The following is a 13512-nucleotide window of genomic DNA, read 5'->3' on the forward strand; positions in this document are numbered from 1 at the left end:
CATTCAAGCCAAATTTACTGCCCAGAATCACAGATTGGTCTCAGGGAGTTTTACAATACCAATAACACACACTATATATTCCTTATAAATTATTTAATGCCATAAAATATTTGCTCACATCAGCCATGTTTTGAACCCTGATGTCAAACACATCAGATAAGGAGCAGAGAATATACAGATTTTCTATAATGTCGTAACTTTTTTAAAAAAGGAATAGATGACTGCTCACGACATGTGAATTTGAGTTCTTCTGGCTAAATGCTAAGGTTAAAGCCACAACAGGCCCTGCATCTGTTGAATATATTCTTCAGTTTTAGATTTCTCCCCATTCAGTTCAGAAGCACCTCCACTGTCTCGTTGCCGAAGGCGCATGATGTCCTTGGCGATACGCATGCTGGCAGCCTGTCCACCAGCCAGGTTTACTGCATGAGGTCCAACCTGTACGTGGTAAATAAAAATGGGAGATACATACACTGTAAAATCATTGTACAAATTGTTGTAGAGACCTATTTTTGCACAGAAGACCTGCCTGAAGAGCGGTGTACTGCCCCATCAGATAGAGCGGGCACCCTTCTGCCCACTGTAAGCTTTCTGATATGCACGGCCAACCATCTATCACCTTTAAGGGGGGCAAGTCGGACACATCTTATGAATCCATTAGTCTTAAATCATGAAAGTAGAGCACATGGGTTAGTTTGAACAATGAATACACTGATCTCGCCATCCTTAAAGCAAGTGTAAAACCAACCAAAACTTTTCTTTTGTTCCCCCGTCCGTACTTCTCTATATACATAAATACTATACATATATAAAAACATTTTTTTGTTCAACCCACCTGAATTGGGAATTCTTTTATCACCTCAGAAAGCAAAGGGTCCTGTTTCACATCAAGTTTGCAGCCAGTGGCGAGCCAGATCATATCTCCAGTCCAGTGGTCTCCATCACTGAGGGAAAGACTCCAGGCCTGGCTCTTGTAGCACCAGCTGGCTTCACTCACCTGGACAGTTGGAAGACATCCTATAACTCATCTCACATTACATTATGTTACTGCACTTCAAGACTCATTTGATCTCGCGCAACCTCACCTTTTCGTGCCTCATTTAATGTCACCTCATATCATCTATTTCATCTATTTCACCTCATATCATCTATTTCACATTGAGCTCACTTCAACTGATGTCGTCTTACCTAAGGTGACCTCACTAATCTAATTTCCTCTCACCTGATCTCACGGCACTGCACTTCAATTTATCTCACCTCAATTCATCTCATTCTCTCACCTCTCACCTCAATTGACCCCACGTCATCCTATTTCATTTTAACTGGCCTCGTCTTATTGTAGCCTACTTTATCTCACCTCATCTTCCTCCTGTATTAACTCATCCGACCTCATCTCGTTTTATATCAGCTCATCTCATTTATCCTAATCTCACCACCAAGTCCTGTCCCTTCACTTTACTTCACCTCATTTCATCTGACTTCCTCCTTTCTCATCTCATGTCACCTGATCTTGTCTTATCTTTAATGACGTGCCATTGCCTCATCTCATTTTATCTAAGCTCATGTCATCTGACTTTATCTCATGTCACCACACATCATCTGACTTCCTCCTATCTCATCTCATGTCACCTGATCTTATTTCATCTTTAATGGCCTATCACTACCTCATCTAACTTCATCTTAGGTCATCTCATTTGACCTCATCATCTCATTCACTACACTGTCATCTTATACCTTTCTCATGCACCATTACCTGACAGTATGTCTTCACCTCCACCTTCCCATTTAGTATGAATGGCTTTAGGTGGATGTAGGCCTCTGGGGTGACGGCCCCTCCTTTCCTTGCCTGGCGAATCATGGCCAGCCGTTTGTGAAGACTCCGTTCATTATAGAACTGTCGGAGGTAGGCTTGGCCATCCATCTTGATGCCATGCTCAACGTGGGAGTAACGACCCACCAGGCTCTCCACATCACCCACATCAAATTGTTTTAACTGCAGAAGAAACAATGCCGACTGATATGTGCGGTGGATCCAGACAGGTATATCTACAGTAATTCTTTATGGTTGGTCTACATGCAGTTTCACACTGTAACTAGACCTGGAGGTGCTTCCTCATGACCCACATCACGTGGCTGGCACCTTGCTGCAGGGCAAGTGAGACGACATGAGCACTGGTCAGACCTCCACCAACTACCATTACTCTCTGCCCTGTCTCACAAACTACACACGATTCTAGACACACATAGGCATACGGTACTTGTAAAGGAAAGTGTTGGAGTGAGGATGGGGGTCAAACAGCCACTGAAGTCTTCAGAAGCACAGAAACCTCAGGTGAAAGCAAAGTATTATTACATTGTTCTGATATTCCTGGCAAATGTGCTAATGCATGAAAGTATGTAATATTGTTGCTTGGCAATACCAATTATCATTACAGCTCTCAGACAAATGTTAAAACATTGCTTTGCTTTTCTGTAATATTGTGATGTTACATAGCCTTCACAGGAAATCTGGCTTACCTTGAGTGGCAAAAGTCTCTTTCTGTCTCTGAAATTCTGTTTCTCTAAGTTTTTGCTTAGAAGTTGGTAGATGGTGCATGAGGCACACTGTGTGTTGCAAACGCTCCTCTGGGTAGCTCTCTCCAATACTTTTCACCCATGAAGGGATGTTTACCATCTGGGCACGGGTTGGTCCTGTTGCCATAACGACCTGGTGAGCTTTCAGGATGATGCCCTCCTGAAGCTGGACTTGAAAATACTTCACTCTCTTCCTTGCTCCATCTCCCTTCCTCATGGTCACCCTGTTGGCCTCACCCTCCGTTTCACGCTCCTTCACGTGGTCATTCTCTTCTTTCATCTCTTCGTCGAGCTCAATAACTGGTATGATGTGCTCCACTGTTCCCTTTACCAGCACTTGGTCCAAGTTGTATCTCTCCACCTGTATATTCAGATTCATCAACTCAAACAACTCAGGAAATAGTGAATGCCTAGAGTTTGGTTGTCATGCTGCTGAGGGGAAAATGTTGGCATCATTACTTTCCCATCCAACTGTCAAAAAATCCCATGAAGACTAAAACCAACAAGCTGTTAGTCCATTCCTCAATATTTGTCCCTGCCTTGACTGTGATACCCAGCCCCAAGCGTCTTTGTTCCCACTGAAGGCATAAATCTAAGAAATGAGTCCCATAGAAAAAAAAATTTGTTGTCATTGCCATGTGTCATTCATAAATTACGTTTAAAAAAAAGAGAGACCTCATCCAAGGGGGATCCGAGAACTGCGACACTCAGCAAACCATAGAAAACATTCTATAAATATTTGAAAGTCCAACTTCCATCTCCTGTACCAAAAATAAAACATTGTAGCTAACTGGGTTCTAGATGGACAAAAGGCAATGTTCTAACCTATTCAATATAAGTGAACCAAATTCCAAAAAACTGTCATTTAATAGCACAACACGGCAGGTTCCATGGAAGTGGACCAGCTCCCTATGTGGACATACAGGGCTCATATTAAGTTGATGAAAACATGATGATTCTTTGTTCCAGGTGGTTATAGACAAAGGCAAACTAATTATTAATTATACTAATAATTATGACTATTATATTCCATTTCTGCCAACATATCCCCCTAAATATTTTGAAAGTGTTAGTTAAGAAATAACCAAACATGCATAAAATTTAAGAACTACAACATCGATTATTTAGCTGGCATTTTGCATGCTTTTAGGAGCTTCTTTTATTCAGTAAAACTGTAAAGACATAAATGTGACCATAGAAGGAGCAGTAATTAATACAAATTTGGATATATACTTATGAAGTTTTTTTAAGTTAATCATTCTCTTTAAATATAGAGTAACATCCTGACACAAATGCAGCATTAAAAACCAAGCAGAACCCAAACACACACAAACATACTGTATGTCCAACCTGATCTTTAAAGAAATCCACACTTAGTTTGGTTCCTGGCAGACTGAAGGACAAACTCTTCTTAAGAGTGGAGGTGATGTTTAGTCGTTTCCTCTCCTTCTTTCCAAGTCGCATGTCATTGAAAAATGTATTTTCATCCAGAATGTAAACTTGGTCTGGAAGACTGTGAAGCTCTGCTGAACGATCAGACTTTAGAACAAACTCCTGCAATGCTTTCTGCAAAGGAAAAACACATTCACATGTTTATTTTCATTCATACTGTAAAAGCACCATACTCGTCTACTTCAGGGAAAGTTGTTTGTGTTTATACCTTATTTAGGGGGTCTGTGTGCACTAGTGTGTGTGAGCGCAGATGAGCGATGTTCAGAGCGGTGAACTGGCTCTCCCACAGAGCAGTCCACTCTCCATAGGAATCTACCACTTGGAGACTCAGCGGGGGGCAAATAATCTTCTCTGACGTCACTGACTTTGCTGGTTGCTCCTCAATTGTTATTCCTGTAGAGACCAATCAATACTGATTCAAGATTATGTGTTAATACTAGGGCTGCAAGTAAATATTATTTTCATTGTTGATGAATTAGACAATTATTTACTCAATTAATCAATAAATAGTTAATCAGTAGTTTTATATTATCAAAGTGGTTGCCAGGTAATTTTCTGTCTATGAAGTAATCAATTAATCAGTTAATTGTTCCAACTCTGTCTGCTGTTATTACTATTCCCAATCATGACTTAAGATGTTCAATAAAAATTACACAATTGTATTTTGTTGTCATCATTTAGTAAGTAAGACTGATCATATTGTACCAGTTGTCGCCCTCCTCTTCTTCTTGCCACTGCAGCATCTGTTTTTGGATGTTTCTAGGTTTGGCTGAGGCCTCGGGGGGTCCGAGCAGGAGGTGGAGAGGGAGGAATCGTGTCCAGGGTTTGAGTTTGGGTCATGGTCAGGATTGCATAGCAAGCTCGCCAGGGTCAAGGCATGAGGGCCAGCCCCTAGTATTAACACATCCAGCATCTCCATCTGAAACACGCACAATGACAACAAACACACACACAGACAATACAGGACAGTGTTAAACCACATACAGTTAAGAACAAACGCAGGAAGGTAAACTATACATTCAAAGCCTATTTTGTAACCAGTTAGTTCCTCAAACTGTAACGTGCCACTCTGACTGAATCGTGATTTGAGGTGAGGTGTACCAGGGTTTAAAACAGTATTCCTGTGAATCCACAGTGACTGTATGTGAAAACCTTTTATCCAACACTCACATCAGTATTTAAGCAAGTAAAATGCAATGTAGATGTCAACATTAACACCTTCAGCTGTCACACCGATGAAAACTTTTGTCAGACACACACGTCATGCATAATCTTGTGTAGAAATAGTGCACATTCAGCACGCTGCAGTACCTGGTTGAGTTTGGATTGTCAATTTATGTCAGCTTTTGAGATGGCGGAAACGTGGTCCGTGCCTCAGCTCTGGCATACTGTAGTGTAAGGAGGTAGACCTGAAATTTTGCAACAGTAGCATGTGCCTCTCTTGTAACTCAATCCACCACAGCCTCTACAGATTTAGCTGGACTTCACTGGCTCGACAGGGAACGCTGGAAATAGTTCCAGTGTGTGTACTTATATAAATTTAGTAACACAACTCATCCCAGTATCAGTAACAGTCAAGGTGCTGCACTAGCACTGGGCTTCGTCTAAATGGGCTATATTTCTTTCTTTCTTTCAGTAAACGTTATAAAAATGAAAACAAATGCAATACAATAGAAAGAAGTTTAAAAAAAAAAAACACCCGGTTAAAGGAATAGTCCAACATTTCAGGAAATACACTCATTCGCTTTGTTGCTGTTAGTTAGAAAAGGGGATGAATACCACTCACATGGGTGCACTGTAAATATAGAATTACCATCAACAGCTGGAAGTGAGTGTTGTTCCAGGTGGAAGAGTCAGTGTAATCACAGGTAGACTGTGGAGTTTCTGACCACTAGTTGTGCTATAGAGAAATGTTTCAACAAATGCGGTCCCTGTTTTGTTTGTATCGTACACACATGCAAGCAGCATGATTCATGTCCTGCCTTTTTTTTTTCATGCTATTCTGCTGATTGACAAAGTGAAGAAGTAGATTGATATATTTAAAAAAAACAAAAAAAACAAACATGGATATAAAAATGTAAAGTTTTAAAATTTAATAATAATAACTGTCTTTGTAAATGTTGTAAATGTGAAAATGCTGCAAACTGACCATGAAAAACTGTTATCAGAATTATCCCTTCTGTTTCCAGTTGGATGGTCATTTGTAGATCCCTATATCATTTAAATTTATAGTTTACTCTCCACTCTCACAGAGGAAGTAATATTCCTCCAGTGGTTCCCATGTCTGCTGTGACATACTGTGAAATTGCCATTTCTTCTTCTCTCTGTTAAGGATTTTTTTGTCTGCAATCTAATTTTGACAGTAAATCTCCTTTCTTGTTATTGGTGTACTTAAAAAAAGGAAGTGAGCATCCATCGTTAAATTCTCGCCTTTGTTGTTCCTCCATGTTCGTAATAAGTTCTGTTTTCTAACAAAATCATGCACTGTGTGCCCTTTTTATTCAAGATTTACCAATCTTCATTTACTTCCTCTTCTGACATCAGTTCCCCATCCATGACTGTGTAAGTGGCCCATCATTCCTACTTCCCCTTCTATTCAAGCAAAGCAGAAGCACAAACACACTGGAGGCTTTAAAAGACTGGCCCTGTCACTGGTGTCGGCTTCAGACTTTGGCATTACTAGCAGCGGACACTTTCGACACCATGGATCTGAAGGTGAGTGACAAAATCTAATTGTCTAAAACAATGAATGCCTCTAAATGGGATATGTATTTTAAAAGATATGATTGTGTGTACTGGCTAATGTTCCTTGCTCAGAGAACGTTTGTTTATTTATTCCTAATTGTCAGGATTCTGCGGTTCAGGGAGGTGTGTTTATCACCCACCAGATCCATGAAGGAAAACACGAGTATGAAGTGAAAAATGTGGTGAAGTACAAAAACGCAACTGGAGGAAAAATGTTTATCAGGTATAAGTCAGACACTGTCGCACTGTTCAACAGTTTTCTCAGTGACTAACACAGACCAATGTAGCAAAACGTTTTTTTCAGTGCTTGTAGAAAATGGATCCAGTTTCTCAGCAAACTGCATTTCTTGCACCAAAATGAATGCCAAAATAAAAGCAAGAAATAAATCAATTAACAAATATAAATTACAAGAATGGCAAACAAACAAGACACAGGATGCTGTTAGATCAGCATAAAAAGCTTTAAAAAATGACTGAGTTTGACTGAAGACACAAAAAGAACATAGAAAATGAATGATTTGGGATCAGTGACGATAAGGGACTGTCAGATATGGTAAATAAAAATAAGGACAAAGAAAAAAAGTAAAAGGAAGCAAGCTCCAGCAGAGTCTACTGCCACATTATAATAAGGCGTACTTCATGGTAGGGTTTATTAGTAGTAAATAATTATTTTAACAATGCTATTTTAACAATGCTAATTCAAACAATCAGTTGATTAACTGATTTCTTAATCGACAAATAGTTAACCTGCAACTATTTTGACATTTTGTAATTTGTTATTCCAAAATCCCAAACACTGGCAGGAGAGGAGACAAGCTAATGCAGATAAATGGCATGGACCTGCAGGAGCTCACACCCGAGGAGCTGGCACAAACGTTAGCTGAAGGAAGTCCAATGCTGGTGAGTTCATGGACTTTCCACATTTGTCATTGTCACTGTAAAGTTTCTATTTCAGACTCTGCTCTATTTCCTGCTCTATTTCAGTCTTTTATGTTGAGAAGGCTGAAAATCACGGCATCTTCAGGACATTTTGTTGCATACAATAATTCTACTGTCACTCGTTGTTAAGAGCATAAAATCCCCCATGCCAAACTGTCAGTATAATTCTCTCCTATAGTTCTCTCCTTATTCCTCTTACTGCTACACAGAAACAATAAGGTTGTTAATCACATTTTTCCCTAACTTAAGTTTTCTAGGTATTAATTATTATCAAAAATACTTCCTTCCTCTAAAATACTCAGTTGTACAGTAAGTGTGTTCCCCATAGTTTTGTTTTCTTCCACTGCAACTACATTAAGCATCAGTAGGAAGCAGTATTTTATTGGTACTTGATTCATACAACAAAGTGACACTGTAACACACTGCGAAACAATGTAATTTGTTTTATATAAAATTATTGCACCGGGAGAAGGTCAGCGTGACATGATAGGCTATTGCACTGTCTACACACAGCTACTCTATCTACTCTATCTACATCTGTGGGTTTTTTTCACACAGCTAATTCCACACAAAGTGTCAGACACAAAAAGTCACAGAGCCAATGCTCAGCCTGACCCGACATGTTCTTCTGTTGAACCTTCTCCTTCTGGTCTTTTTAGAAGGTGCACAAGGCAGCCAAGATAAAGGAGCACAATAAGCTGCCCTCCAGGGATGAGGAAATTTTTCAGCCGTTCTCCAAGGAATCAGCAATGCTCAGTTTTGATATGGAGATGGTGAGGGAGAAGGAGGAGGATGAAGTGGGAGAAAGAGCAGGAGGGGAGGATGGAGGTGTAGAGGAGGATGTTTGTCAAACTGAGAATGAGGAGACAGGGGAGAATGGGGATCTGCTCATCATCACCATGAATAAAACCAGCATCTCTGTGGTGAGAGGGAGGGGCTGCGACACCGAAAGTCCTTGTCAGGGATGTCATGGGATGGGATGTAACTTCAATGACGTTGTCATGGTGGCAGAATCCAGCACGGTGACGCTTGGTGAGTAAGATTTAGTCTCGTCCCCTCCCATCCATTCCATTATTACAGTTAATAACAGTTAAAATATATAGTTATGTAGTTAGTTAGCTAGGTTTGGGTATCATGAAATTAATTTATTTGACTTTCTAATAAATTAATAAAAGGAAAACATGTCAAACTTTGTCTGGGATAGAACAGTGAAGTCTTGGACTGCCAGAGGTGTGAGCAGTATTCAGACATGTTACTTAGTAAGTAAAAGAACCAACACAACAATGTAAAAATACAATACAAAGCACATTAGTGTTTTAACTTAATAAGTTTCAACTGCTTCATAAACTGTTAGTACAGAAGAAAAAAGTTCACTTTTCTCTAAACTTAGCTTTTTTTTCTGAAACATTAACTTGACTTGTTAATTAAATGAAACCTTCTGATGGGAAATGTTCCTTTGAAAGTTGTGACAAAGAGCCCCTGCTGCTTTTTGTCACTAAGAATTGTACTTCAGTATAGCACTGTACTTTCCTCCATTGTCAAATAAATCACACCATGAAAGACAACAGCTGTGAAAGTTATTATTAGTCTATAAAAGCTATTATTTAGCCTTTTGTTCAAAGGCTGGAGGGTTTGACTCCTCCTTAGAGGTACCTTGTGGCAAAGGCACCAGAATATTGAAAGGAATCCATACCTGTCTTTAAATTCCTCTGGTGTTATCTCTATGGCTGTTGTAAAAGTAGCTGCATGTGAGCCTTGTGTGCAAAAGAAAAAAAAAACTAGTATAAAAACATAACATTGCTAACCAGTGACAATCATGAATCACATCATAAATAACTGGAAAAATACCATTTGATTATCTGAAAAATTGTCACAAAGCTGAAAACAGTACTCTTTATTTAATGAGTTCAGTTGACCTCTTGATGAGATACATGGATCAGATGGGTCAAGAAAACAGAAGTTGCTATTAAAACGACCAGAGAGCAGAGTCATGGAACAGTTTCTGTAGTTGAGCCTTACAGATGACTAGTGCACTGTGCCACTCCCTTATAGATAAAATAATGAGAGGAATTAATCACATGTGATAAACTTTGTCAAGAGGCTTTGAGGTGAAAGGTGAGGACTGCAAAATCACCATAATCACTGGTAATAACATTACAGTGGAACAATGTTTATTCTCACCATAAATCTCTGTTCTTTTTATATTCCTTCCTTAAAAGGGGAAATAAATTATAAACTGCATACCCTCTGTGTAACTGTTCCCTGTGTCACTTTCAGTTCCTAGAGGAAGCAGTTTCAAACAGGATAAGATTGAACTGTTAAGTGTTGGAGTCGAACATGTGGCCACTCACCAATACCTCAGAAGTCTCTGTTCACAGAAAACAATCTATGCTTCACCAAATCCAGGTTTGTTATTCAGAGATTCACCGGAATAACTTCAATCACAGTCATCACACATGACTTTAATTTCAAAAACTCTCTTCATCCATTCATCATCATGTGCAATTCATTGATGGTTATCCTACAAAAAATGATAACTTGCACTATTATTGGTGAATCGATTTCCATTTGTACACCTGTTATTAATTATTATTGTTCGTGTTTGTGTGTTCAGATAAGATGACCATCTACTACTACAAGTCAAACATTATGGACAGGCCTTTCAGAGGAATACCAGTGGTCCTAAACTTTAGCGACTCCAACTGCTTCCTCAGGTGCTGCAAGGAAGGAGAGAGGGTGTTCCTGCAAGTGGAGGTAACAATAATTACTGAGTGAGTTCATGTCGGTAGTGGTGAGCTCATAGCTAGATACAATAAGCATCAAGCAGTCGTACAGTCCCAAAGATACAGCTGAATTTTCAGGTACTTTATCTTGCACCTGCATTTAAGAATATTTCTAGTTAAAGCTGTTTTTACAGGAGGACGATGCAGAATGTAACATGGCAACACAGAAATATCAGTGGGGTGAACCACTGACATCGTGAACATGACACTGTTGTACTAGGTGATGTGTTTGTTCCATTATATTGAACACTGACACTATAGGTTATTTTGAGTCAATCCTACACACACCATCCTGCTGCTGGAAACACTCACTAGCTCACCAAATGTGTATTAATCCGCCTCTGAAAATAGTCTCAATGAACGTGCCATTTATATACGTTAACAAGATCATTTCTTATAATGCAACAAATGCAAATGTTATGAGTATCATTTCATGGAATCTGCTGACAATCAGATAAACGTATTTTTTAAAGTTAACACAACCTCTTCACCAGGGCTTAGCTGTGGTTATGATCAGTGTATATGAACATCCAAAAACAATCCACTATTCACTGACGCTCATGCCACTTGATGGGACAAGCAGACATAAAATTGGTTAAAATACACTTAGTTGCAAGGATAGTAATCACATCGAGCTAATATAAATGAAGGTAGGTTAAACATTAGAAACACCTCTCTATACAACACAGCACAATTCAACATCACCGCAGACTACAGCATTCAAAAAGACTAGGGATGGGCAGACGAAGCCCTGTGAAGCTTCTAATGCTTCTTCCTGACTGTGCCGGAAAAACAGTTGAAACTTTGGGGCTTTGATGAGAGAAAGCACAGCGACATCTAGTGATTTGCAGAAATTATAACATCTATTGAGGGGAGAGCAGTCAGCACAAAACTCATGCACATAAAAAAAGATATTGCAAACCGTACAGACTTGTGAGTCATCCAGTACTGTAGAGGGTCCTCTGGTCTTGCCAAATGTGGGTCTTTGTCACCTAGACAAACTGTTCAAACCCCTCCCCGCCCACTCCGGTGGCTCAGAGAAACACACAACTTACATGTTTACGTCCTGATGTATTTCACACATAAACCCAATCTACCCAAATTGTATGAAGTTGCAAAAAAGATGACAAACTTAATTCTAAAGAGGACAGGATTTTAAAATAGGATTAAATTTGGTTAGATATTCAGGGAACTCAGTGAAATAGTTGTGACATGAAAGTAAAATGATCTTAAATAAATGTACGTTATAGATCATTAAAACTAACAAGGTGAAAATGGTTTGTTTTTAATTTAACTATGAGTTAAACAAGTTGATTATTAGAATTTTTACGTTAGAAAGCACTTTTGTCGTTGTAGACATGCGAAAAGCAAAAGTTGAAGCAGATCTCCAAGGCTGATGAGAGCACCCTCGCCTTCGTCTTCTACATGAAGTCTGACCGGTCAAAACAGATGAGGTTTGAGTCAGTGCTGCACCGCGGATGGTTCATCCAAATTCTCAACACAGACTCAGCAGTGAGGATGGAAACCCTGGATGGAGGAAAGGAAGAACATTCATTCCTCTTTATCATTCAGAAGTGATGGAGAGTTATTTTCTTCAGGATTTATTTACAGTTCTTAGTCAAGTCAGTTTAACATTCAAAATTCTCTTGTGAATTTTTTTTTTGGGACTTGATGTTGTGTTGGTGATGTTAAACTAAAGGAAAATATGTAAGGAGCTCTTTTGTTTGAGCCTCCTGGTCTAGTAACAGAAACAAATGTTGCTGTGTCAAATTCTGCTATTGCAGAAGTGCGTAGATATGTATCATACAACTAAGTCGAATTCACAACATTTGTGTGTGTGGTCCAGACTTAGATATGTGACATCATTTTTAGTAATCAGTTGTGTTGTTTGAACCTTTTGTTATAAGTATGAATATTTTATTATTTCATTAAAAATGTTTTCAAAATAAATATAAAAAAGGTGATGTGATGGTAATTTTATTTATTTAACACCATCTAATATAGATTATTATGAGATGTCATATGTCATAGATGTCAAAGATGGCATATGATACTATATAAACTATATACACAAATCCAGTGTATTAACACAAACACAAACATCAACTGAATTCTGAATGACTGTTTATATTATGTACTGTATACATGTATACTGTACACAGATGATATTTGGAAAATGCTTTTGATAACACAGCCCAAACGTACTGGATATTAAGTCTTTAAGCCTTTGATCATATAATTTTAACACATACAGATGTGTTACTGATGCATTACCACCCAAAATGTACAGCAACATTTAATTTGATGTTTCAAAAGAAGTAAAAGTATTAAATAGTTTTACAAAAATGGCTGACATCAAAGTCTTTTACAGAATGTTAAATATTAAAAAGTAATAATGGAAAAACTCTGCTCTTCTTGTTCTTTTGCTCAACTGCCATTAATTTGAGTTGCACAACAATAAATCTCTGAATATCCACATCACTGTAGCAAGAAATAAGGCAAGATATTTTAATTATATAAATGTAATGTTTTACAAATCACAAAACACCAACATTAGAAAAACACTGCACTGTCTGAAAGGACCGATATAGGAAATAAAGCTTAAATCTAATTGGACCACATTTTCTGGCTGTTATTACGGTAAAACCTTCTGTTTGTAAAAAAATATATTTTGATTGTACTCAAAAGTATGCTATAGTTTCTGTGCTTTTAACTTTTTAACTCAATACACTTAAATGTGCTTGACTGTGTCATTTTGAGATACCAATGGGTTATAATAACTGGAATTTATACACCCTTTTTCTTAGTGCAGACATACTAGAAATACAAATTAAATTTACTTAAACTACTATTTCAGGTAGGATACTTTCTTCTTTTTCTTTCTTTTTTTTTGGCATTTTATTCAGTGTATATTAATATTTGTCCAAAAGACATTAGTTAATAGAATTTACATTTACAAAAGTATTAATTAATTGCACTTTATGGTGTATCAAAATAGAATAGTATAATAAACTCAAGT

At 38.2% G+C, this 13512-nt stretch overlaps 2 protein-coding genes across 4 annotated transcripts; one reads left to right on the top strand and one right to left on the bottom strand.

The window, feature by feature from the left end:
- Positions 1 to 78: 78 nt before the first annotated feature.
- zgc:113276 (uncharacterized protein LOC553748 homolog) lies at positions 79 to 5423 on the bottom strand. 2 transcript variants are annotated; one of them, XM_041039563.1, is made up of 10 exons: positions 5338 to 5423; positions 4732 to 4945; positions 4235 to 4419; positions 3925 to 4140; positions 2518 to 2935; positions 2100 to 2140; positions 1754 to 1993; positions 836 to 997; positions 530 to 619; positions 79 to 438 (listed from the first exon to the last, which is right to left on the bottom strand). In XM_041039563.1, the coding sequence occupies exons 2-10, from the start codon at positions 4943 to 4945 to the stop codon at positions 268 to 270; spliced, it is 1737 nt and encodes a 578-aa protein (XP_040895497.1). In that variant the 5' UTR covers positions 5338 to 5423; the 3' UTR covers positions 79 to 267. The 2 variants fall into 2 exon arrangements, with proteins under 2 accessions (XP_040895497.1, XP_040895488.1); XM_041039554.1 differs by having other exon boundaries at positions 2100 to 2233.
- A 1212-nt stretch (positions 5424 to 6635) lies between these two features.
- Positions 6636 to 13069, top strand: LOC121184198. 2 transcript variants are annotated; one of them, XM_041041705.1, is made up of 7 exons: positions 6636 to 6741; positions 6876 to 6994; positions 7575 to 7671; positions 8370 to 8742; positions 9988 to 10116; positions 10325 to 10481; positions 11850 to 12019. In XM_041041705.1, exons 1-7 carry the CDS (start codon positions 6730 to 6732, stop codon positions 11869 to 11871), a joined length of 909 nt encoding a protein of 302 aa, XP_040897639.1. In that variant the 5' UTR covers positions 6636 to 6729; the 3' UTR covers positions 11872 to 12019. The 2 variants fall into 2 exon arrangements, with proteins under 2 accessions (XP_040897639.1, XP_040897648.1); XM_041041714.1 differs by having other exon boundaries at positions 6654 to 6741; positions 10325 to 10464; positions 11850 to 13069.
- Positions 13070 to 13512: the final 443 nt, after the last annotated feature.

Source organism: Toxotes jaculatrix, chromosome 1 (genome assembly GCF_017976425.1).
Source record: "Toxotes jaculatrix isolate fToxJac2 chromosome 1, fToxJac2.pri, whole genome shotgun sequence".
NCBI lineage: Eukaryota > Metazoa > Chordata > Actinopteri > Toxotidae > Toxotes > Toxotes jaculatrix.